Raw genomic sequence first — 26,252 nt, 5'->3', positions numbered from 1 at the left:
ATAAACCGAGGAATAACTTTGGTTGTGGAGCCTAGAGATGGTCAAGGTGCATCGCCATCAAAACAAAGCTGGTTGGGTGTGGTGGCAGATAACGCATTCGCAGGCTTCGAGGCCTTGAAAGGTTGCATCTTCCTAGGTAATCTACATCCTACATATATTACATCTTCTTACAGCAGGCTGTTGTTGTGCAGAATTCGCCTTCATCTGGGCGGCGGCCAAGGAAAGGCTTATGCGGACAAGACAGACACGATCATGGGTCTTTGCTAGCATTGCAAGGGGGCACACACAATCTTTGGTGTAAGTGGGCGATGTCACAAGCATATGCGCAGGAAGGGATACAAAGGGGATCTGCTAGCATTGAAAACTCTGGGTTATGAGTGGGCGATGCCATAGGCATATGCACAGGAGGGGATATGAAGGGATAGCAGACTAGCCCAGGTTATAGCAATCAATAAGCAGATAACCAGGAATGGATCCGGAGCAGACTTTCCTTAGAGTGCACGCCCGGCTGTCAGGAATGCTGGCGCAATTCCTTAGCCCGAGGTTGAGAGGCTTCCTTGAGCACGTCTGCCTGGTTGTGGCTATCCTGCTTCTCGTGCTGCTCGCTGTGATGCATGCCAACTTTGTATCCCAGGTACTCTCTCTGTCTCTGTGTGTGTCTCTCTCTCTCTCTGTCTCTGTTGTTTTTTTTCTCAGTTAACATACCTGTAATTAACCCCTCCCACTATTGTGAGCTTCTTGTGGTTTGTCCGTGCCCGTTGTCTCTCTCAACTAAATATCAAATGCGGTAAGCTTCTTACCTTTTGTAACAAACTCAAGAGCCCTATTCTGACAAGAGAATTAATATCCACTCAACATGCATCGGAGTTCCATTGCCTGCTTCATAACTAGGTTCTTGAAGTTCTGGAACTCCTTTGTCTTTGATCTCATGTAGTAGACCCAAGTCTTCACAGATTAATGATCTAGGACTCTTCACAGATTAATGATTTAGGACGGACACATATTATTGGCAACCCCTATCATGCCACATGAGTAGGGCGTGTGTCAGTTCCTGAGGCATCTGGAAGGTGCTCTTCTTGTATAAGAAAAGGGAGAAAAAGGATTTCAAGTTTTATGTGAAATTCAAGCCTGAGAATAAAGTTGTGGGCGAAACAGTTTTTTACTTGGTCATTTATGATATTTTTGCACCATTCTACTCGGACCTTGTGTTTCATTAAGAGTGTAGTGAAAAAAAGGGGGTGGTCGGGCTCTTTGGGTTGAAAGGGTCCTGCCACTCCCACTCACCTAGGTCCCATTGGACATGCTAGAGGCTGGCTCTCCTAGAGCCAAAGTTATTGGCTACAAATCGGTCCTTGAAGGAGTTGAGGCCACGAGCGTGGGCCTCCGTGGAAATCCACCTCACTGGGGGGGGGTCCAAGGTTCACCAAGAGATGGGGTGTGGGCCGAAATCCGAGCGCAGAGGAAAGCCATCCATGGCTCATCCCGTGGTTGAAGGTCTCAACGACCAGCTTGCCGAGAAGGGCTCTGCTCTGAGTAGCAGAATCAATGATGCCCAATCCTCCACGGTGTTGAGGCTAGATAATAACCCACCAAGCCATCTTGGCTTGCGCGGGCCGACCGTTTGTCCTTGCCCAAAGGTAATTCCAGATCAATAGCCTTTGCACTTGTCTGAGGCATGGTGGGAATTGCACAATTGCGCATTTGGCAAAGAAAGCTATATCATGAGTGTAGTGGTTTGGACACGGTCTCAATAGGAACCCTTTCAGAGGTCATTTATGACGAGAGTGTTCAGGTATGTGATAGTTCTATGGTTCTCAGAGGGGGAATGTATTTTTAATATCCCCTAGGTACAAAGAATTACCCAATCCTGATAGGATATGTAATTTGATTGGCTACAACAATTGTCTTTGTGATGTTAGATTATCCAATTTCTTGGGAGCTGGATTGAGGGATTCTTGTGTTCCTCACGACTTTGGTTCGAGTTGGTCTCTATCTAGTTCCAGTGATAGTTGTAGGAACAATGGCTATAGATTTAGCTAGCTCATATGGGAGAGTTATGAGCGGAAAGAGCAGACATGGTGAACCAGATTATGGAGTTAGTTGTTAGATGGAGTTTGAGTTTCCCTTGTTTATTTCCAAGAGTGGGAATGTTTGAGGAGGAGAAGTCTAGTCTTTCATGTCAGTAGACTGAAAGAGATCGTGGGAGTTGAGGATAGCATTGTGACTCCTCAGGAGCTTGTTGAGGTTGAGGACTTGTCTTATGTTCCACATGAACTGGAAATGGTGATTGATTTTAGGGAAAGGCAACTTAGAAATAAGTTGATTTCTAAGTATTAAATCAAGTGGAAAGATAGGACAGCGGATGACTCTATTAGGGAGATAGTAGCCAGTTTACAACATAGGTTTCCTAGTTTTCTTTCTTAGAGAGATTTTGTTTCCAACAGTGGAAACGTCTGAGGAGTGGAAGTATGTTACGTACCTAGTGCTAATCCTCAGGATTAGTGGCCTAATCCAACATGGTTAGGGGAGCGGAGAAAGCAGGCTAATACGGGCGGCTAAGGTTATTATTAATAAATCCATGTGTACTTGCTATTTATAACAGGATGGTTATTTATAGTAGCACTGGGTACTATATAAGTTAACATGGATTATTGTTGTCATAACCTCACTATTGGTCAGAGTTTGACCAAGACTCCAGCCAAGTAAGCTCCGTGGCATGTCTGGTCTGAGAAGTCAGTGATCTTGGGCAATGTAGCTTGTCATTCAACATGATCAAATCTTGATGATTAATGCTCCTAAAAGGTAAAGAAAAGGAGTTTTGATGGTCTTAAGGTGTGGAACAACGTTTCACGATAATGATGCCCGTAGTGGTGTGTGGTGGATGTGTCACAATGCATTGTGGTTCAGATCTTTAGGCGTCTTCATAAGTGCAAAGTTAGGCCTTTCGTTGTTGGTGTCTGATTAAGAGAGTTTTTGTTAGAATTTAGGATGTTTACAATGCTTTATTTTACTTCATTTTGTTGATCTTTTGTTTGTGACAACCTCTCCTTAGGCTGGTTGTGCAAAAGAGTTATCACGTGATCAGGTTGCCGAAGCCGAGCTTTTGCAAATAAAGGTAACATTGGATTTAATATTTTGTATTTTGGCAGTTATAAACACACGTCTCAGTGTTCTAGGATTGTAGCCAGCATTAAATTATGCTTATTGTGGATGGCAGATGGTCGGTCAGGGATTATGGTCACAAAAGTCATTTAGCCAATCATTAGACGACGTCTATGCAAGTGAACAGTTAGCAACTCCAGAACCAGCGAGTGGATTGGCTTTGGCAGGAAAATCTTGGCTGCATTGGTTCTTATCAAGCGCTTGGAGAAGCATAGGAAGGAAAAATCTCGAGGAGGGAACTCATGTTGCAAGTGAGTATTCAAAAGTGGCTGCTGAAGGTAGCATGCACAGTGATGCGGAGAGACAGGCAGCACTGTTGCAGCTGTGGGATAGTTGGACCTTGTATGGTGCCACATGGCTTGCAAAAGTTGGGGATGCCGCAAGGAGGTTTGCAAAATTTTGGGTAAGTCGTACCCTTATTCAAAAGACTGCTATTTGATATGTGCCATGCTCAAGGAATGACCTTCGCACTATAACACATTTCAACTTACAGAGGAATGCTGGAAGGGAGTGGCTTTTCTCAAATGCAAAGGATGGCTCTCATGCGTTTTCTCAGAAAGACCATGTATCGGGTATGATGTGCAAACTATTTTCATTTCATCTAAAAAAAAATCTTGTTTTAGACTCTTTGGTTTATTTCATTTGTATGTTGCATGTGCACGCTTTGTATTCATCGTGAGGACATGCTTATGTTTACATAAGCAGTGTTGGAATATATCATCTCTAGATGGTCTACTGCATCATATTCATGCTTGTTCTGGCCATTTATGAGGCCCTCCATATGCATATTTATTTATACATTTTTTCCCATTTTTATAGCATTTTTATGCTATTATGATGCTGTCAGCTTGCTACAGCTGGCCGACCAGCTCTCATGAGGAGTATATAAGGGCTGTCCCCCTTTCCCCTCATTTCATCTCATTTTTCAGCATTCTCTTGAGGTCATTAGCAGATGCTTCTGCTTCTTATCATTGTATAGCACCTACGGGCTTCTCTCATGCTCAGTTTTCAGCAATAAACGTCAGTTTCTAGCATTTACAGGTCTTGTACCTGGGCCTACATCTGTGTTTTCTGTTTGCTTTATTTTCTTTCATGGTATCAGAGGAAAACGCTGACTTGTGAACATAAGAGAGCTACGTTTTCTGTTTTGGAGCATAGGCTTCAACAGTTTGCTGCGTTTTCTGCAGATTTCAGTGTGGAAGGTGCTGCATTTTCTTCCGGGAACGGAGGCTTCCTCAAGATTGCTGTGTTTTCTTTATCTGATGCTTGGATCGTTGTATTTCTGAATTTTCAGTAAAGATTTCTGATTTTTCTAATTGGATTGCTGAAGCCCTCTTCTAGGTGCTGAGGACAGGGATCTACAGCTTGGAGAGATCTTCCTTCTTCCTCTCCTTTCAATTTCCCACCCTCCCTCCCTTTCTTCTTCTCTCGTGCTGCTCCTTCTACAGTTTCTTCTCCTGTGCCTGGATCTCCCACACCCACCCTCTCTGCTAGTCTTTCTTGAGGAGGTTTGGATTCTTGGTGATGATGGCTTCTGGAAACCCTCCCCTACTTCTACCAACTATTAGATTTGGTCATATTGGACTCAGTTAACTTTGGAGGCTTCTTGTCTTGGGGCTGTTGTTGCTTCTCATCGGTTATTGGATCCTGTTTATAGGAGAGTTTATGGTTACCTCATTTCGTTCTTCTCTAGAGGAGGATTCATCGTTTGAAGATCATCTTTCTCCTATTGTTGGAGAATCTTTACCCCAGACAATATTTTCATCTAGCGTACCTTTGGTGGATTTTGGAGTTGCTACCTCTACGGTTTCTCCGGTGACTGCTCTATTGGTGGTTGTTCCTAGCCCTTCTCCAGGGCATTTTGGTTTCACCGACTCCTACTTCGCTAATACCTACAGTTGTTTCTTCTTCTTCTTCTTCTTCTTCTTCAGAGGAGTCGCCTACTACGGTACCAATACTTGTTGCAGATACAGAGGAGATACCATTTTCCTTGGAGCTATTAGTGGTTCCCTTTCTTGAGAACAACTTCTTTTGGATTGTTTCCGGTGCTGCTTCTACATCACCTGCTTTGGATGTGTCCATTATTGCAACTTGAATCTCTTCCTTCCAATTTGAGAGGAGGTGTTCTTCTTCGTCCAGCGTTCGTCGATCCTTTTCAGTCTTATATGCTTTACAAGACATTGATCAACCAAAGGATTCCCCGGACCGAACTTCGGCTACTTTTGGAGTTCTTACTTCAGCGTGCTGGTATTGGACCGACCCTCTGGCATTGAAGAGGAGGTGTTGGAATATATCATCTCCAGATGGTCTATTGCATTATTTTCATGCTTGTATTAGCCATTTATGAGGTCCTGCGTATGCATATTTATTTAGGCATTTTTTTCATCTTTTATGTCTTTTTATAGCATTTTTATGCTATTATGATGTTGTCGGCCTACTACAGCTGGCCGACGAGCTCTCATGAGGAGTATATAAGGGCTTTCCCCCGTTCCCCTCATTTCATCATTTTTTAGCATTCTCTTCAGGTCATTAGTAGTTGCTTTGTTGGAAATTATTTCATCCCCACATGGACTTTCCCATGCACATTCATGCTTGTATCTGGCTCCATTTGAAGCCCTGCATATGCATCTAGGCACTACATATTTTTTGCTCTTTTTTGCCTATTTTTAGACATCATTTCAGATTTTTTATGCATTGTCAGCATGTCCTTTGATTTGCTATTGGCCGACCAGCTCCTCTCCCACCTATATAAAGGTGGCTAGGCTTAGCCTCATTTTATCTATCTTTTCAGCTTCTACAATGATAGGCAGCATCTACGGGACCTCCCTCATACTGCTCCACGTGATGTACTACCTTTTCTGGTGATATTCAGCAGTGATCTTCCTTTCTCCTTTATGCTTGCTGTCCATACACAGTGTTGTACAGTTCTTGCAGCATATCTTTGTGGGTATCACAATATTGTACCCATTCTTTCATGGTATTAGAGCGGGAAACATCTACAGGGACCTCTGCGTTTCTTTTCCCATGCTGCTATTGATTTTTTACAGCATATAGGAGCTGTTCACTTGTTGTGTTTCTTCATCAGTAACCTGCGTTTTACTGTGGAGCTGTGGGACTGCCTCAAGTGCTGCGTTTTTCTTCCTACAGAGCTACGTTTTTCCTCTTGGAGGTGATGGCTTCTGGAGATCACCATTCTCCCCTCTCGGGGATTCTCTTCTCTTCCCCTATTCACAGTTCACAGGTGTCCTCTACACAGATACCTATTCCCTCTACCCAAATTCCCGCGCCCTTAACCACTACTTCTTCTCTCTTGTATCCATGCCATTTACCCACCCCACCACTTCTCTTGGTTCTCCTCTTCCACTGTATCTACCTTCTTCTCTACCATCCTATGCTCCTCTCCAAGTCGGTGATTCTATGAAGCTGACATCCACCAATTATCATACTTGGTCCTATTATACCAAACTTCTTTTGGAGAGTGTTGGTGTATGGACTTCTGTCTCTACACCTTCTTTGGTGGATCCAGCGTTACGAGGACAGTTGGATGCTCGTGCTCGCCTCATCATCACACATTGCATGACTCCCAACATTAATGCTCAATTCATCTCTTCTGGGAGTAATTCACAACAGAGATGGCTTGAGTTTTAGAGGTGGTATGGTCGTGTTTCCTTCGTAAAGATTGCCAAGTTGGAAGCAGACCTTGAGAAGTTGACGATCAGTGATTCCGACAATGTCACTGAGAAGATTGGGGAGTTCTCTCGGCTTAAATGACAACTTGAAGAATTTGGGAGCGCTATCAATAACCCCGTCCACAAGTTACTAGGTAAACTTCCTTCTTTTTTTGATGCTTTCAAAGATACCATATATTTTTGTGAACCTCTCCCCTCTTTTGAGGAGGTCTTGAGCTACTTACATGATAAGTGCTTGATGAGAGGCAAAGGGAAGCCGGAATTTGCATTTGTTACCCAGGACAAGGGCAAGACCAAAGGTGGACGTGGTGGCAACAACAACAAGAAGCAGAAAGTCACCACAAAGTCATCTTTCGATGACGACGATTCTGACAATTCTAACAGCGTCTAGGGTTCCAGGATGAAGGATTCTTGTGAGTTTTGTGGCCGACTTGGTCATTCAGAGGCCAAATGTTTTGCCGGACAGGCTGCTTCCCGCAAAGCCAAAGCCAAAGCTAAAGCTAAAGCAAAGAAGGAGTCCTCCTCCAATGGCTCAGACACTTCACCCACAATAGATGGCTCAGTTACTTCACCAGCGACAGAGGAGAGTACAAAGTCTCATGCTAAGATGGCTTTTCTTGTTGTCTATGATCCCCCTGTTCTTTCATCTTCACAGAGGCAGGATGAGTCCATCCTGGTGGTCACACAGGAGACTTTTGATTCAGAAGTCAGTGCCCTATCCGCAACAGAGGATTATTTACAGGAGTTTTTGACAGAGACCTTATCAGTTCCTCTCATCCCTTTGGATGAGTATCTTTCTTCTCTTGTGCTGTTCCATACTGATGCTATTATTGCAGATTTTCTCTCTTCTCTTTCAGAGGAGGATAGTGGTTCTTCTACAGAGCAGGTGGATGATTTTGTTGAGATATCCTCATATATTCTGGAACTTCCTACTTTGGCGGCTTCTCTCCTAGCAGTTGCTTCTCCTTCTTATGTTTCAGAGGAGGCATCTTCCACTATCTTGGAGCCTGTTCCTACTTCAAACCTGGCCAATCTAGCTATCATTGATGAGGATGTTTGTTCCAGTGGTTGTTTTATTTCCTTCTTCTTCAAAGGAGGATTCTACTTCGGTCCCAATACTTGTTGCAGATGCAGAGGAGGTACCACATTTTTCTGAGCCATCTATGGTTCCATCTCTTGAGGGCTTCTCTCTCCAGATTGATCTCGGTGTTTCATCTTCGATATCTTCTCGATCTTCTTGTGGCTTGTTCCGAAGACCTTCTCAGTATTCAAATGTACCATATCTTCGCGAGCTTTGTGCCTTTTATGAGGAGGTTGTTCCTTCAGACTCTTTGGAGGATTTTTTGCAGTGTGCCGGAGTTGGTCCACCCATCTGGCGTTGAAGAGGAGGTGTTGGAAATTATTTCATCCCCAGATGGACTTTCCCATGCATATTTATGCTTGTATCTGGCTCCATTTGAAGCCTTGCATATGCATCTAGGCACTACATATTTTTTGCCATTTTTTGCCTATATTTAGGCATCATTTTAGATTTTAGTCCTCTGATTTGCTACTGGCCGACCAGCTCCTCTCCCACCTATATAAAGGCGGGTAGGCGTAGCTTCATTTTATCTATCTTTTCAGCTTTTGCAGTGATAGGCAACATCTACGAGACCTCCCTCATGCTGCTCCACGTGATGTACTACCTTTTCTGATGATATTCAGCAGTGATCTTCCTTTCTCCTTTATGCTTGCTGTCCATACACAGTGTTGTACAGTTCTTGCAGCATTTCTTTGTGGGTATCACAACATTGTACCCATTCTTTCAGCTTCTGCTGCTTATCAATGTACAGCACCTACGGGCTTCCCTTGTGCTCAGTTTTCAGCAATAAACATCAGTTTCCAGCATTTACAGGTCTTGTACCTGGGCCTACATCTGTGTTTTCTATTTGCTTCACTTTCTTTCAAGCAGCCCTCGTTCCTTACTTCCCCATCATTCCATCCGATGATTCAGTCAAATTCGCAGCTGCTTGCTGCAGATCATTCAAATGCATGATAAGTATTTTTGACAAGTGAACCTTTGTAGCTTTTGCTTATGCTTCACAAGACAGTGGACCATGAGGAGTAGACCAACAAGTTTGTGAACGGGCTCCAACATGGCTTGCTAGACATATGAAAGGCTTTCAAGCAAAGGGGGAACAAGGAGAATGTCAAGGAGGGAGCGGTCAGAGCTAAGGATAGCAAGGGCAGTTCTAGTGGGAGAGCTTCACATGAGAGGCTTCCAAGTAAAGGTAAAATTGATGGCAAGGAGAAAATCAAGTGGGGAGCTGTCAAAGCTAGCGATGGTAAGGTTCTAGTGGAAGAGCCTCGCTTCCTTGTTCCATCAAATATTAGGGGGTGTCTAAGCGGTTATCAAGACAATGCTTGTATTGTGACTCCTTGGAGCACACAAAGACCATTAAGCAAATCTCAAGCAACATTTGGAAAAAAGGGTAAAGGAAAAATCAACTTCTGCACTGTGGCTGCAGCAGCTTGCTGCCCTAATGAACCGTCTGTTGCTAGCACTCATCCTCTTTGGTACTTTAAACGACTGGTCAGGCCGGATCTTTGTGACATTGAAAGGTATTGCGGCCCCCCCCACCCCCCCACCCCCCCGCGCGCGGCCCCAACTGGCCTTGGGCCCAAGATCCTCCCGGTAGTTACTGATTTTTCACCGCCTATAGCGAAGGAAGCACCAAGGGGGTTTTTGAACCTAGGATCTCTTGGTCCTAGTCAAACACCTTCACCACTTGAGCTATCACTTCCTCTTACAGACCACTTCCTCCTTTATTGTCACTTACCCCACCCAATTGTTTTGAACTTACTCAGTTATGGGTTGGCAGAAAAGTTGAAGCTGTAAACAATTGTAGATCCTAGTTATGTGGTGGGGTAAGAGTCATCCAGAGAGTTAGCCAACAAATACTGTGCATTTGTTGGGGTAAGAAGTCATCCAGAGAGTTAAGTGGTGGGGTAAGAAGTCATCTAGAGAGTTTAGCGGTGGAGTAAGAAGTCACCCAGAGAGTTTAGGGGTGCATTTGCCCTATCAACTACTTATTTGCCGTACTAATTCTTCTATTTGCTACTTCCCTTAGTGCTAGGCTTCATTATGGCTGAGTCTGCATCTCTAGAGGTTTGACAGAAACTCAGTACGAAGGCCTTTGTGTGAATATATGCTCTTATGTGTGTGTGTGTGTGTGTGTGTGTGGAGTGCGTGTGTGAGAGCATATCTTGATACAGAGTTCTACACCCACTATTGGGCACTGATGACGCGTGGGATGTCGTAGTATCTAGTCCATACTATGCATAATGGATTTGATAGTTATATAGTCTTGTGGGTTGACTACCATGAGTATATAACATGCATGTTCCTAAAAGGTGAATTTGGGCATGTTCTTGGATTCATCTAGGTATATAAACAAATACTGTGTTACAGATGTGACAGGATGCACCTTGTGTATTTCAATGGGTCCATTGGAAGGGAGCCTTGTGCTCTAGGGTGTCTTCCATCATGAGCATGGGCTCCCTTCGTGTGATATTTACCGTGGGATTTGGAGAACTAGGGTATGCTTTTGCCATCCATAATGGGCCAATAAATAGCATGGACTTCTGAGGTTGAAGTCAGAAAAGTAATGGCAGCAGTGTGGTTTATACCCAGTCTTTTACTGTAGCGATGTTGGAATTCATGGAGCTTGTGGCATATATGGCCTAGAAATTGCGGGCTGCCCATGGGAGCAGCTGTGGGCAGCGGGACAGCAGAGCTGGCAAGTGGACAGCTTCATGTGTTCTTGAGCTTAAATTTTTATTTCTTGAGATCATCTGATCACCTCAATTAAGTGTATACATATAGACATGTACGCATATCTACATCAATGAGATCCTGTAGAAATTCGCAAATCCTAGTCCAAGCTTAGAAGAAGATTCTGGTTGCTTGCTAAGGAGAACGATGGTGAAATAGGGCTGGCACTTGTTTTCAGTGACACAAATCTTGACATGAGACTCTTTGATTGATTATTGCTGGTCTGTAGTCCCTTTTATGATCAATTGATTGCTTGCTGGTCATCTCATCGGCCTGGCCCAACCTTCCAACATCATTTTTTTCAAATGGGAAGTAGGCGGGCAGTGCGTTGGCAAGGCAGGCAGCCCATACTGCAGTCTGCCTTGCTTGCTCCCCATCTCTGCTGGCCGATCTCTGCTGTTTGTCCTGTGCACGCATCTCTGCTGGCCAATGTGGTCATGGTCTGTCACATGGCACTGTAGGTGAGGTATGTCACATGCGGTACATGTCTATATGTATGCATAGTACGGAGGCAATGCCAACAAAAAAAAACGTAAGCTTGACATGATAGCTTGCATGGTCACAAGAAACATTTTGAGGTTTTTGAAATTTCACCTAGAAAGTTTTCGTCTAGAAATTACAAAACCAGTAAGTTTCGAAAATCGAAATGTGAATCATTACTAAAATACAATTTGAGAATTTAGAGGCCATTATACACAATGCTAATTGCACATGGATGACCAAAAAACATAATGATTCATGAATTTGAAGCTTGAAACATAGAAACTTCAAAACACAAACTTCATGAATTTTGTATGCAGGATAGCTTCATATGTTTTACATGAATAGGTTTTTCTTTGTTCTTTTTAGATAAGAATAAAAGTTTCGCAGATTTTTCTGATTATTATACCTGAATTTAAAGATATTTCTCATTAAGATTTGCATGATGGTGTACCACCTAAATTCGGAATAGATCATGATCATCATATAGGCTTGCTTCTTGTTAGTGTATCTGCAATGTCCCCATAATTGAGCCTTTAAATATATATTTTTTGAGATTTATATCTATATTTTTAGAGAGAGACATATTGGATGATATCTCCATAGGCAACATACATGTTCCTGGATTCATCTAGGTATATAATTCAGCCGTATTAGCAGACATGCGGATTTCGTGTTGTGAAGTTTTCGTCCGAGTTGCGGTCAATTGATATTGTGCTTATTCTTTCTATCTTTAGTGGTGCATTTGCCCTATCAACTACTTATTTGCTGGACTAATTCTTTCTATTTGCTACTTCCCTTAGTGCTAGGCTTCATTATGGTTGAGTCTACCGTGCATCTCTGGAGGTTTGATAGAAACTCAGTACGAAGGCCTTTGTGTGAATATATGCTCTTATGCGCGCGCGCGTGCGTGCGTGTGTGTGTAGTGCGTGTGTGAGAGCATATCTTGATACAGAGTTCTACACCCACTATTGGGCACTGATGACGTTAGTGGGGATGTCGTGGTATCTAGTCCATACTATGCATAATAAAGTTTATAGTTATATAGTCTTGTGGGTTGACTACCATGAGTATATAACATGCACGTTCCTAAAAGGTGAATTTGGACATGTTCCTGGATTCATCTAGGTATATATATACTTCGCCACCATGCTGCATGCCCATGGGCACCTCACTCCTCCTCCCTCCACCTCTATAATTTTTAAAAGACTTCAAGTAGCTTTTTGGCTTTGCAATTTCTTCATCCTTTGTATTATTTATATTTTTAAACTTGGAGGCGTATTGATGTTTTGTTGTTTTGCAGTGGGATGGCCTGAAAAAGGTAGCGATGCATTCGAACCGGTGTATTTGTATAGTGTTGAAAGGGTAAGGTATCGTTTCCAAGCTATTAGTTTGGCTTATATGGCTAATGATATACAGAAAAAGCATGCCACCTTTCCCCCTCCCCTTTCCTAACCTCCCCTCTTCTTCCCTGCTGGTGGGCTCGTACTTGCTGCATGTTGCTGTTGTGCACATCTTCCGAATCCGGTTACCTCCCCATCGTATGTTCAGCTCCTCCACCTGCAGTGGCACTCTTGCTCTCTCTATAAATATGTGTGCGCGGTGTCCTCTGCTCACTTTTTTTTTTCTAGTTCTGTTTCATTTCATTCATGCTATTGTGCATGATATCTGGATATTTTAATGATACATATGAACCTAGCTTCATGTTTTTTGCCCTAATGCCTTATTTTTTACGGCCATTTAGAAAATTTCCACAAAAATTTTCAAATTCACCCAACTTTTGTGTGTGTTTTTGTAAAGTTTCTGTTGTCCTGATTGGATATCCCCCTAAGAATTTTATTCCACCGAATATCTCCAATATTACCCTGAATTTGTGATACTCTTTAAATGCCCCCTGAAATTTCCTTTGCTCCCGTTGTGAGATGTCTTATGACTAAGGTGGAGCTTCTATAGGTGTGCTCACACCTTGGCAAGCTTAAGGGAAGCCCTTATGGTCCCTTGGCACCTCCTGCATAATCAATCTAATGATGGCATATCATGAGTGGAATACTAAAAGTGCCTGTCTGTTCTTAGACTGGGATTTGCAGCTTGGCAAAAAGCAATAATGTACATCTCTTTTCTTGTGCTTTCAATTTCTAATATAATATGCAGCATGCTTTTGGGCCTTTTGAACCTTAAGTTATGTCTCATACCTGAGCTGTACTTGAAGGCCGGGCCCCTTCTCTTTGCAGGGACTCTGGTGTTGAGTGGTATTATAGTGACCCCCCTCCCCCAAGTGTGGCTATCCCCCCCCCCCCCCCCCCCCGCCCCCCATGTTCTTATGAAGCCGCCTTGGAGGGAGCCCCCTTTTTTGTGTATATGCTATCTAGGTTATAGTTCATTCTTGAATGTACAACTAATGGAAGCATCTTTTCTTGGGGGGATAAAACGTTATGTCTCATCTCAATCGTGAAAGTTTTCAGGGTTATTTGTTACTTCCAGAAGATGCAAAGGCTCAACACAGTGTACGCACCATCAACATAAGCATGTCTGCTCGAAACTCTTGTTTTGGTAACAGGTATTTTTGTGTGGCTTGAGTGGGATCTTTTACTTCAAACTGTTCAGGTGCACTGTGGTCACTTGAGAGTTGTGCTGTGCAGGTGGCAGCAATTATTGATAAATAGCCTTGTTGGATATGACACCATTCTCATGAATAGCTTGTTGGAAGCACGAGGGGAAGGTAGTGGTTCTAAGAGTGAACTGTTATATGGACTGCACTTTATATACTAGGGCTTACAAGTTCTGTCTGGTTTCAGGTTACCTGTACAACTATCAAACAAAAGAGCTGTATGATTTGAATTATCCTCGTGAAGCAAGGGGAGCTCCAAGCAGTTTCCAAGGTATTTTCAAGCTTTCTTGATGCTTCAAAAAAGTTTTCAGACACGGGCATGGTGTGTCGTCATGCATAATCATGTACAAGCGTCTGCCCATGCACACATGCATGGTCACATACAAGCATGCACACGAGCATAAGCAGGCATTGGTCCAGGCGCAGTTAAAATGCCTTTAGCATGCCTGTTCAACCAGTTTGTCTCAATGGAACTGTGGAATGAGCAATGGTGCTTGATCAAGTTTTCAGGTTTTTGAGAAGGCCTTTACAAATGGAGTTTATTTTTTTCCTTTTTGGCATGCAGGCTACGTCATCTCCAAATGTGGAGTACTTATCATGTCATTGTTTGTTTTCTTTACAACAACAATGTCTGTCTCTTTCACTCTACGAGAAACTCAAGCTCGCATGCTGAAATTTACAGGTACATGCGTTATGTGAGTTTTTGGTCATCTGTCCTAGTACTGTTGGTTGAGAGAAGAAGTCAATTAACTGCCTTAAAATTCTTATGGATTGATATGCAGTTCAACTCCAGTACCATGCTCGCCATCGGCTACCCACTTTCCGACTTATTTTTGTACATGTTATAGAGTCTTTAGTTTTTGTTCCTGTAAGTTGCATCTTTTTGGGCCTTTCTTGAACCTTTGAACACAATCCCCTTCCTTCTCCTTGTCCCTCCAACTTCAAATTTTAGGATCTAAATATTGGTCCTTATGTGGCTCACAGATAATGATTGGGATCCTATTTTTCTTGTTTGAGTTTTATGAAGATCAGCTGTTGGCTTTTATGGTTCTTACATTAGTCTGGCTATGTGAGTTGTTTACAATGATCAGGTAAAAACTCAACGCATCGTAAATGATTTATCTTGCCAATAACGAATCTTATACAATTGCATTATATTGATTTGTCTTATGTAACGCAAATAAAACATTTGAAAAGGGAGCTCGCGCTGGAGCTTCCCCCTGTTCTGCACCTGCTGCCCAAGCCTTCGTGCCCCCCCCCCCCCCCCCCGCCCCCCCCCCCCCCCCCCCCCCCCCCGCGCGGTCCTTTCCTCGCCTTTGCCATTACTTCCGCCTCTCCGTCTCCCTCATCTCCGGTTTCCTCCTTCCATTGCGCTGCTGCCCGTTGCCCGCCTGCGTCCACCTTCCCCTTCCGCTCTGCCTCCGTCCTTTGCCATTGCTCAGCCTTTGCCTCTTCCTCTTCGCTACCAGCTATCCTTCGCCCACCAGCGCAGCCCGTCTGACTGTGTGCCGCCCCCTGTCCCCTCCACTGCGCATCCTCGCCCTCCTCTTATTCCCGGTCTCAATACGAACACTTCACCACTTGAGCTACCGCCTCCCCTCCTCTTCTCTTTGCTTTTGCCCTCACCTCCCCTTGCGCGGCCTGTCTCCCTGTCAGCTCCTCTCGGGAGCTGTCCATCTCCCCAGCCCTCCCTCTTCCGTCGCCCATTTTCCTCAGCACTGGTGCTTCGCTTCTGGGTTGTTCGGCAAGAGTAGGCGTCTTTGGTCTTCTCGCCTTAAAGGAGGACTCCATGGCAGCCGTTCTGTCATCCCTGACCAAGGCTATCGTCTCTTGCCTATTTTCAGCAGCGGACCTCTAGCTCTTAGCTTCAACAGTATCCTCCCTCGCATCCTCTACTTTGGTTTGCAAAATCGCAGGGAGCCACCTTGTGGGCGGAAAATCTCTAGGCAGCCCTCATCATCGACCCAGAAAAATCACTGGCATTCATTTTCTTGGTTTGGCTACTCTCAGCTGGATTTGATTCACCTGCGATGGCTGATCGTGTGTTGCAGCAGAGTCCCGTCATGATATGTAGCGCTTAGGCATTCTTTGCGAGATGCCCATGGTGTTCGACGTTGCATCTGACCCCCTGGCAGGTGTATCTGGTTTCCTTGTGACGGTCTGCTTCCCCGACCTCCAAAAGGAGTATATCACCCTCTGATTCGATTTATTGGATGGTCTATAGCGCAGGCTTTGGAGTTTTACATCAGCGCTTACATCAGGCTTACATCAGCACTGACATCAGCGTTTATCATCTGCGTTTACATCAGTGTTTACATCAGCACACCATCAGTGCTTACATCAGCGTTTGTCATCATCAGATCTTCAGTGCTTACATTAGCACATTAGTGTTTTCTCCACAGCTCATGGGACAGCAGTCCCCCTCTGCTATACATAGAGCACTTAAGCGTTTTTGCCTCAGCTCTCACCATCGGGACAACAGCCCACTCTCTGCTACATCATACCATCGGGACGGCAGCCCACTCTCTGCTTATCTTCATCATCGACACCACCACTCGGGACAGCAGCCCTCTCTGCTCCTCACCACCACTCAGGTACGCAGCACCCTTGTCATCAGAGCTTGCACCTTTCAGGTACGCAGCACCCTTGTCACCAAGCTTGCACCCTTGTCATCAGAGCTTGCACCACCACCACCACCACCACCACCACCACCACTCGGGATGGCAGCCCTCTCTACTCTTCATCTACCACCACCACTCGGGACGGCAGCCCTCTGCTCTTCATCTACCACCACCACTCGGGACAGTAGCCCTCTCTGCTCTTCATCTACCACCTCAGGTACAGCAGCACCCTCGTCACTAGAGCCCGCATCACCTCATCTTCCGCTGCCACTACTACCGCGGAGTGCCTTTGCATCCACCGACGCGAGCCTTTGACACCAACTACCTCTCGGAGTGCTTTGCCTCACATCGACGCGAGCCTTCGTCATCGACCGTGCTTGAGCTCTGACATCATCGCTGCTTCTGCACTGGTCTTTCTACTTAGAGTCACCTCACATCAGAGGGCTCTTGTACATATGTTCACTCACCATTATATATAGACTCATTCACATATTTCATGCTATTTTGTTTTGCTCCGATCTCTTGTACATCTGGTCCTTTCGTCCTTTTGTCCTCACATGGTATCAGAGCTATCGTGAGCAAAGGGATTGAAGACCTCGAGAGCACACAACATGGATCGTCTACCTGCACTCTCGGAGGACCAATTCTTCTCACCTGAAGTTGATTCTCCAAACTCTGATCTGGACCACATAGGGAATGGGACTTCTTACTCAGTGGAGAGCCCCGTTCAAGATCTTGCTTTGGGAAACGATGAACCCATTCATCTTCACCACCTTTGCATCACGATCGCCCTCTCTGACTTTATCAGATTTTGTTTCCAGAGGGGGATACATTCCTTCTGTCAGAGTGTGGGACCTGAGCATCCATCATCTTCTCTCATGGTCCCCTTTTTGGCTTGAGAGGGGGGGGGTGTGAAAAGAGTATTTTTCCCAGCCCTAAAAAGGGGATTTTTTTGAGTATTTTTGTCTTATTTGGGGATTTTTGTCTTGGCTGCTGGCCTACAGCCTTTAGGCTAACCGACCAGCACTCCCCCTTGGTACATATAGCCGTGCCTCATCACTTCACCAAGTATACCACTTCATTGCATATATCTGGTACCATATGTTGCTGCTGCTGCTGCTGCTGCTGCTTCTGCTGGGCTCTACACAACATCTCTTCATCATCCTCGCCTGACATTCAGCACATCAGCGTTTCTCATCTGGCCACTACACGGGACAGCAGCCCACTCTCTGCTATAGGCCACACCGTGGGACAGCAGCCCTCTCTGCTACCTTCAGTGTTTACATCAGCACGGACATCAGTGCTTATCTTCAGCATTTTACATCAGCCGTACATCAGGCTTACATCAGCGTTTACATCAGCAGACCATCAGTGCATACATCAGTGTTTATCATCACGAGATCTTCAGTGCTTACATCAACACATCAGTGTTTTCTCCACAGCTCATGGGACAGGAGCCCCCTCTGCTATACATAGAGCACTTGAGCATTTTTGCCTCAGGTCTGATCATCGGGACAACATCCCACTCTTTGTTACATCATACCATCGGGATGGCAGCCCACTCTCTGCTTATCTTCATCATCGACACCCTTCAGGTACGCAGCACCCGTGTCACCAGAGCTTGCACCACTTGGGATGGCAGCCCTCTCTGCATTTTACCACTTCAGGTACACAACACCTGTGTCACCAGAGCTTGCACCACTCGAGACGGCAGACCTCTCTGCTTCTCACCACCACTTAGGTACTCAGCACACTTGTCACCAGAGCTTGCACCCTTTAGGTACGCAGCACCCTTGTCACCAGAGCTTGCATCCTTCAGGTCTTGTAGCACCCTTGTCATCAGAACTTGCACCACCACCACCACCTCTCGGGACGACAGCCCTCTCTGCTCTTCATCTACCACTACCACTCGGAACGGCAGCCCTCTCTGCTCTTCATCTACCACCACCACTCGGGACAGCAGCCCTCTTTGCTCTTCATCTACCACCTCAGGTACAACAGCACCCTTGTCACCAGAGCCTACATCCCCTCATCTTCCGCTGCCACTACCACCTCGGAGTGCCTTTGCATCCACCGACGCGAGCCTTTGACACCGACTATCGCTCAGAGTGCTTTGCCTCACATCGATGCGAGGCTTCGTCATCGACCATGCCTCAGCTCTCCGACATCATCTCTGCTTCTACACTGGTCTTTCTACTTAGAGTCACCTCACATTAGAGGGCTCTTGTACATACGTTCACTCACCATTATATATAGACTCACTCACATATTTCATGCTGTGTTGTTTTTCTCCGATCTCTTGTACATCTGGTCCTTTTGTCCTTTTGCCCTCACATGGTACTAGAGCTATCGTGAGCAAAGGGATTGAAGAGCTCGAGAGCACACAGCATGGATCGTCTACCCGCACTCTTGGAGGACCAATTCTTCTCACCTGAAGTTGATTCTCCAAACTTTGATCTGGACCACATAGGGAATGGGACTTCTTACTCAGGGGAGAGCCCTGTTCAAGATCTTGCTTTGGGAGACGATGAACCCATGTACATCCATTCATCTTCACCACCTTTGCCATCACGATCGTCCTCTCTGACTTTATTAGATTTTGTTTCCAAAGGGGGATACATTCCTTCTGCCAGTGTGTCAGTGTGGGACCCGAGCATCCATCATCTTCTCTCATCTTCTCTCATGGTCCCCCTTTTGGCCTGAGAGGGCGTGTGAAGAGAATATTTTTCCCAGTCCTAAAAAGGGGATTTTTTAGGGGGTATTTTTGGTCTTATTTGGGGATTTTTTGTCTTGGCTGCTGGTCTATACAGCCTTTAGGCTGACCGACCAGCACTCCCCCCTGGTAGATATAGCTTGCCTCATCACTTCACCAAGTGTACCACTTCGTTGCATATATCGGTTATCATGTGTTGGTGCTGCTGCTTCTGCCGGGCATATCCTCGCCTGACATTCAGCACATCAGCGTTTCTCATCTGGCCACTACACGGGACAGTAGCCCACTCTTTGCTACAGGCCACACCGTGGGACAACAGCTCTCTCTGCGACCTTCAGCGTTTACATCACCACTGACATCAGCAATTATCTTCAGCGTTTTACATCAGGCTTACATTAGCGTTTATCATCTGCGTTTACATCAGCCTTACATCAGGCTTCAATCAGGCTTACATCAGCGTTTACATCAGCACACCATCAGTGCTTACATCAGCGGTTATCATCAGCAGATCTTCAGTGCTTACATCAGCACATCAGTGTTTTCTCCACAGCTCATGGGACAGCAGCCCCCTTTGCTATACATAGAGCACTTCAGCGTTTTTGCCTCAGCTCTCACCATCGGGACAACAGTCCACACTCTGCTACATCATACCATCGGGACGGCAGCCCACTCTCTGCTTATATTCATCATCGACACCCTTCAGGTACGCAGCACCCGTGTCACTAGAGCTTGCAACACTCGGGTGGTAGCCATCTCTGCTGCTTACCACTTCAAGTATGCAACACTCGTGTCACTAGAGCTTGCACCACTCGGGACGACAACCCTCTCTGCTCCTCACCACCACTCAGGTACGCAGCACCCTTGTCACCAAAGCTTGCACCCTTCAGGTACGCAGCACCCTTGTCACCAGAGCTTGCACCCTTCAGGTCTTGCAGCACCCTTGTCATCACCACCACCACCACCACCACCACCACCACTTGGACGGCAGCCCTCTCTGCTTTTCATCAGGACTCACTATATCATCCTTTGAAAGATGAAGTTTCCATTGCTTTGATATAGAGCCCTAACAGAGGCACACATGGCCAGAGCCCATGCTTTAGTACATTTTTCCTCTATTTCTTTGTTGTTATAGCTCTTAGTGATGCTCTATTTATACACATTGTACTTCCATGGTCTTATGGGCCATTTTGGCCTCTTGCAGATGTTTATAAGTCTCTTTCTTTCTCTTTCTTTCTTTCTTTCTTTCATTCTTGAGGGAAGATGTTGCCAATGGTACAGAGAGATGCACATGCCAGATGCAAGGATATCTATACATCCTTATGCTACTTTCACCAAAACTGAGAACAACAAAGGAAGAAATGGGAAGAGAAGTGCAGAATTGGGGGCTGCAGAAGGGGTCACCAGGGAAGTGATGACGGTGGTACAGAGGTGCAGGAGGAACAGGCAGGTGAGGGTGCAGGAAATTCGGGGGAAAAAGGGGTGGTGCAGCAGGGCAAGGGCAAGAGGGGCACACAGTTGCAGAGACGGGGTTTTCAAAGACACCAAGGGTCAATGAGACCAAAAAGCAGTACAATGAACCCATGAGAATACCGAGTCATGGAAAACTAGCTAACAGTGCTGTGAGAGTCAGGTGGCTAAGGCTAGTTGTGGGTATGTAGGAGATTAATTAGATTCTGTGAATATTGCATTGGATGGCTTAATAAAGAGGGTGGAGAATAATGCAAATGTAGTTTCTTTGAATGCAGTGTACGAACTCCTGTGTCGATGCAGTACTTTCCACGATACTTCTTTCTGTACTTCATGGTTTTCCATATATACTTTTTCTCATATGAATATGGTACGATAATGTAAAACCTCTTGAAAGCCATCTTTTGTTGCGATTTTTTCCTTCTGGATTCTGACATGGTACTAATCAATTACATGTCTTTGCATGTGCCAGGATTTTCCTACCTGGCATTCTCCACAACTGCTGCATTTATGCAGCATCTTGTTCTGTATTTTTGGAATCATTTTGAGGTAAGCCTTTATGAATGCTCAGAAGGAAAATTCAATATGAGCAGGATGCTTTTTTGGTGTGAGTACTTATTTTAGCACTCGTGTTGTCGCTGTTAGTGGATCAAATGCTGTTGCTTCCAAAAATACTTCGATATGATGCAGGTACCAGCTTTGCAGAGGTTTCTGAGGGCAAGAATGTTGTTCCAACAACCTGGTGTACAAATTACGTCATCAGCCATCATTACATCCACCTTGCATGTTGCAAGGCTAGCGTCAGCAGGTGCCACCCTCGCAGGTGCTGAGACTGATTTGAGGACAACAGGGAATTATACTGCAGAGGAGAATGCCAGGAACCTAGGTCTTTTAAGGCATTTCGGTCGGTCTGCTGTTGGAGAAGAGCATGTGAGCAGCAATGCCAGTACCTTCTCACAAGTTTGGCCAGGTGGTGCTGTTGACAGGTTGTGGGTAGAACATTGGAATGGTGTTGGTAGAAATCATGTAAGGACGGATAACTCTGTACAGGATACCAATAGACCTGTCAATGACAGCAGCCGTGCTAGTGATGGTGCTACCCCTGCTAGAAGTGGGCAGAATCCAGAAATTACATCTGGTAGGGAAACCGAGGGTGTTGGGCAGCAGAGCTTTCACGCATCAACCGGAAACACGCTATCACAAGCTACTGCATTGAACTCTTTTGGTTCCATCTTGCTTTGGATTTTAGGGGGTCCTTCAGAGCACTTATCTTCGTATCTTCCTACTTCTCGGGATTCAAATGGAGAGAACAATTCAACTGGTTCTCATGAAAATAATACCTCTCAAAGACCACCTGAAGGGGAAGGGGGGATGCAGAGACTACGACGGCGTGTTAGGAATATGTTGGAAGGTGATAGCCACACAATGTAAATGTGTTCAAAATAGAATGGCCATTCTTTAAAAAAGAATTAATTAATTCCAACATGTTTTTTTTTGGCTTACTTTGTGGTGCTTCTGTTGAAGTAACTACGCTGCGTTATTTGTAAATTGTCAAAGTTTGTAACATGAAGTTGAGAGGACAAGGTCACTTCCATATATGCTTTATATTAACCTTTACCATTCACAATGTATGCTAGTTTCCCAATAAATAAATAAATATGTATGTATGTATGTTTGTTTATGGTTGGGTTTTCATGTCTTTATACACTACCCCATAGTGATATTGTATTCCTTTGCCCATGTTAATTTGGTTTCGAGTTTGTTTGGTAGCAGGCTTACTGAGTGGAGTCGTTGAAGTTTAGTGCTGTATTGTAGGTCAAGACTGGAAGAAAAGTTCGTGAGGGAAAAAATATTGAATGAAATAAAGCACATACGTGTTTAGTGATGATGATGTTCTTGGCAGTTCAATCGCTTTTCAATTTACACATGCTAAAGGGTGTCATTGTTACTCAGTCCTAGTCCTGATGGGGCAGAGAGAAAGAAAGGAAGATTTTATTAATGTCTACAAAAGACCCAATGGGTCTATGAGACCAACATTACATGGAAATAAAAAGTACGGTCAATGAAATAAAATGAAGACCATCGTAATACATGCGGGTGTTTGTAAGATGCCTAGAGATACTCCGTGTATGTGTCTAGGGTCTCCTTATCCAATGGTAGCACCATCCTTCTCCATAATGGAGAGTAGAGCCATGATAGCAGCCCTTGCCCATGGAGTGTCTTCTCCTTGGCGACGGAGTTTTGTCGTCGACTTGTAGCTGGTAATTAGAAGGCTTGGATTTTTGGATGCCGTGGCTTTTGGCTCTTCTTAAGAGGAATCACTCTCACTGGCACCACGGGTGCATGGGGCTGAAGGATGCCATGAGTGGTTGGGGTGTAGCTTGGTTCAAGCTATCAAGCTTGGATGCTACTCTCTTTGATGTTGGGTGAATGCAATCTAAAGAAGATTGAATGCAATCTAAAGAAGACTATATTGGATCAGTGAGAGTTATCGCGTTGGCTTTGACTCCGTAGGTGCTGTTTGAGCATGGTCTTCTGGTTGCGACGAATCTCCAATAGGTACAAAGCTAGCTAGGCATCCTTGGTCCTCGTAATCGAGAACCGGTTGAATTTGTCACGGAAGAGACCCTAAAATCTCCCCCGAATTTCATAGTGAGATTGGCATTTGAACATGTAATGCTCCTCCATCTTGACCTCCTTTGGCATGTCTATCTTTTGTATCCGTGCGTCTCAAGGGGTGCGATTATATGCTTTACAAGACTTCATTACTAGACAGTGGGATGGCATGAGACACGTGCTTCTTATGATAGCTAAGAGTGAAGGCTCACAATAAGTCCATGCTCAGAAAGCCTTAAAAAATACTTTCTATAGAGTTGAAGTTTCGTAGTGACTAGTGGTGGAGACACCTATGTGCCATGACCCCCCATACATCATCCGATGGAAATTGAAACTCTTCCAAGCGGTCTAGAAATTTGGATCTAGGGACCGAATCAAAGACTTTCTGAAAAATCCACAAAAAAGCAATATACATGTGGCTTCTATGTCATCGTCTCTTGAATGGTGGCTCGGAGAGTAAAGATACTAGACTAGTTTCTCATGAAACTTGCTTGGCCGGCGGCTCTTTGTCCTTGCTTTCCTCCTTGCCAAAAGAGTGATCTCAGTCTCCAAAACTACCCATAGATCTCGAATAGCCTATCATAACAATCGTCTAGTTGTTCGAGGTTGGTGGGGTCTCTTGCTTTATGGATGGATAATATGGGTGGTCCAAGAAAGGGGAAAGCCTTCACATAAGGCTTTATTGATGAGTTTTCTTTTCGGGGAAAGATATCTTGCTTAGTCACCACACAAAACAACAAAAATGGCTAAGTACAAACTCAGCTCCATAGAGGGGAGTGAGAATCAATGAATTGAGAAGGGGAAGGTTGCTTCTCCTAGGATTGGCTGCCGCTGGAAGGAGAAGGCTATCTAGTACTATTTGGGGCGAGAGAGAGAGAGAGAGAGAGAGAGAGAGAGAGAGAGAGAGAGAGAGAGAGGAACAACCAAGGTGCTCTAAACAGTGGGGGAAGCTTCAAGGTGGCTCCAACCACATACGGCAACGCTAGACAGTGGGGGAAGCTTCAAGGTGGCTCCAACCACATACGGCAATGCCACGAGGTCTTCTTGAGGATTTGGCGACAGGTCCTTTTCTCCCTAACAAGCAGGTGCCGCAGGATATCAGAGACAAGCTCATTGATGAGAATTCATCAACAGCAAAGGGTTCAAAGAAGGTAAGGGGCAGCCAGCACACTCAAGATGCACTTCATGATGCGCTTGTGGGGGAGATGGGTGATTCTTCTACACAGGATAGCCAGTCTACAGGGGGCAGAAAGAGGGCCCGTGTCATGCAGGAGGGTGATGAGGATGATGATGCACATGTGCTGAGACATAGTACTTTGCCTTCACGTGTGTCATCTCTTTCGTGGGTGAAAGAGAGACAAAAAGTGGCTGAGATGGAGATTGCTTGCACTCTTGTGGAGTGCAACATCTCCTTCAATGTACTCTGCTCACGCAGAAAGACCAGTACATCAACATAATGTACGACGAGGATGAGCAACTTGAGGTTGATGCAGAGATGGTGAGTTTTATGAACAATCTAGGACCATCCTTTGCTAGAGCGGTGGTTTTGAGAGAGGAGGCGACGAAATTTCCTCTCACGTGGTGGCAGAGCTATGGAAGACAAGGTCTTCCAAAGCTGACTCATCTTGCTCTCCGAATCCTCTTGCAGGTACTCTTGACTCTTTCACAATTGCATCCATCTTTAAAGTTTGATTCATTAAGGGTTTTGACTCCGAAATCGTATCGTGATTCGTGATCGTAGGATTGTTCTGCTGGTGCTTGTGAGCGCAATTGGAGTGCCTACTCCTTGGTTCACACGAAGATCCGCAATCGACTTAGTACCGCTCAGCTGGAGCGATTAGTGTATTGCCGAGCTAACATGAAGCTCGTGCGAGATTATCATGCTTTGGGGGCACCCAAGCAGGTATATTTAACTGTCGTACGTCTTTTGACACATTTCAATATAAGTCATTTCTTGTGGTTCTGACTTGTCGGATTTTGCTTTTCCACAGGCAGATCCGACCCATGTGAAGATGGTGCCAACCTCTACTGAGGGCGACGTGGAGCAGCGTGTCAGAGAGACGAGCAGGCAGATATTATACGACTCCTTCATAGAGAGTTGGAGAGCATCGATCGTCGTGTCACAAGGTCACGCGCACGGGCTTTGGCGATACCTTTGCGTGAGGAGGCTGCAGATTCAGAGAGCGCTAGACGGAGGAGCATTCGTCGGGGGAAGCTGCCTGTTCGTACGCAGCGGACTCGGGCGAATGAGGCTGTCACTCTCATTCATACTCAGAGTGAGCCAGGAGATGATGATGTAGCACATGGATCTCATGATACATCTTTCACATCATCACATGTGCCCGTGAGTGATGGCAGAGCCTGAGTATGACGACGAGGGCAATGTCTTGACAGATGGGGACTTGCTCTCTTCTGGTGCATCGTCATCATCATCATCTGATGAGGAGTTTTGACTCTTAGATCATGTTTCATTGTGGAGTCTAGACTCTGGACTAGCCCTTATGGGCCTTTTGAGGACATTTCTATGATGTAGTGTTGCAGCTTGCTATGTAGTATGTGCATTGTATTCAGTTTGTTTTGATGCATTTGCAGCCTTTTGACATGGATGAGAGTCGAGACTTTTGTTGTGTGAACACTGATTCATCAGTTTATATAGAGCTAACTTCTAAGAGTGGTGATTGGTGATTGAAGATTGATCTCTGTCATCTGATTGAAAAATGGTTTTGGTATCTGATGTTTGATTTCTGAAGTAACAAGTTTTACAACATGCGGCAAGGGTTTTGTGATTACTAATTAAATGCGTATTAGCAAAGACCTTATTAGATTGTCTTGTAGGTCTCTCTCACAATTTAAAATGTATTTGGATCTTTTTATGTTTATTTTGATATGAAATGCCATATAGATTGATATTTTTTACAATGGTACGTATTTTTACGTACACAAAAATTTTATCTGTACGGAACAACGTACAAATACGTACCGTACATTACGTACAGTACGTACACATCAACCTTGATTAGTGGAGAGAGCTTTGTTAGGTGTGGCAATTCTCGTAGCTACTCTTGGGTTATCGCATGACTGG

At 45.0% G+C, this 26,252-nt stretch overlaps 1 protein-coding gene and 1 pseudogene across 3 annotated transcripts; both read left to right on the top strand.

The window, feature by feature from the left end:
* LOC147638915 (S3 self-incompatibility locus-linked pollen protein) lies at positions 1–22,235 on the top strand. 2 transcript variants are annotated; one of them, XM_086785466.1, is made up of 15 exons: positions 1–121; positions 192–634; positions 3,053–3,115; positions 3,218–3,565; positions 3,656–3,734; positions 12,449–12,510; positions 13,608–13,702; positions 13,785–13,864; positions 13,941–14,024; positions 14,319–14,435; positions 14,536–14,621; positions 14,738–14,844; positions 20,833–20,924; positions 21,027–21,103; positions 21,245–22,235. In XM_086785466.1, the coding sequence occupies exons 2-15, from the start codon at positions 470–472 to the stop codon at positions 21,983–21,985; spliced, it is 2,196 nt and encodes a 731-aa protein (XP_086641592.1). In that variant the 5' UTR covers positions 1–121; positions 192–469; the 3' UTR covers positions 21,986–22,235. The 2 variants fall into 2 exon arrangements, with proteins under 2 accessions (XP_086641592.1, XP_086641584.1); XM_086785458.1 differs by having other exon boundaries at positions 6–121; positions 21,200–22,235.
* A 2,362-nt stretch (positions 22,236–24,597) lies between these two features.
* LOC147638914 (uncharacterized) lies at positions 24,598–25,841 on the top strand (annotated as a pseudogene). The gene is made up of 2 exons (XR_015263364.1): positions 24,598–25,073; positions 25,162–25,841. The product of XR_015263364.1 is annotated as an uncharacterized LOC147638914 (transcript).
* The last annotated feature ends 411 nt before the right edge of the window (positions 25,842–26,252 follow it).

The sequence above is a fragment of the Cibotium barometz genome, chromosome 4 (assembly GCF_041138505.1).
Source record: "Cibotium barometz isolate CiBa-2024 chromosome 4, ASM4113850v1, whole genome shotgun sequence".
Lineage (NCBI taxonomy): Eukaryota > Viridiplantae > Streptophyta > Polypodiopsida > Cyatheales > Cibotiaceae > Cibotium > Cibotium barometz.
The sequence above is the reverse complement of the archived record's forward strand: the minus strand, read 5'-3'. Positions and strand labels throughout refer to the sequence as shown.

Coding starts and splice junctions, on each gene's coding strand:
- LOC147638915 (XM_086785458.1), top strand. CDS start 470: ATGGATCCGGAGCAGACTTTCCTTAGAGTGCACGCCCGGCTGTCAGGA. Junction 14,436..14,535: donor TCGCATGCTGAAATTTACAG/GTACATGCGTTA, acceptor ATTGATATGCAG/TTCAACTCCAGTACCATGCT. Junction 20,925..21,026: donor CTTTTTCTCATATGAATATG/GTACGATAATGT, acceptor TGCATGTGCCAG/GATTTTCCTACCTGGCATTC.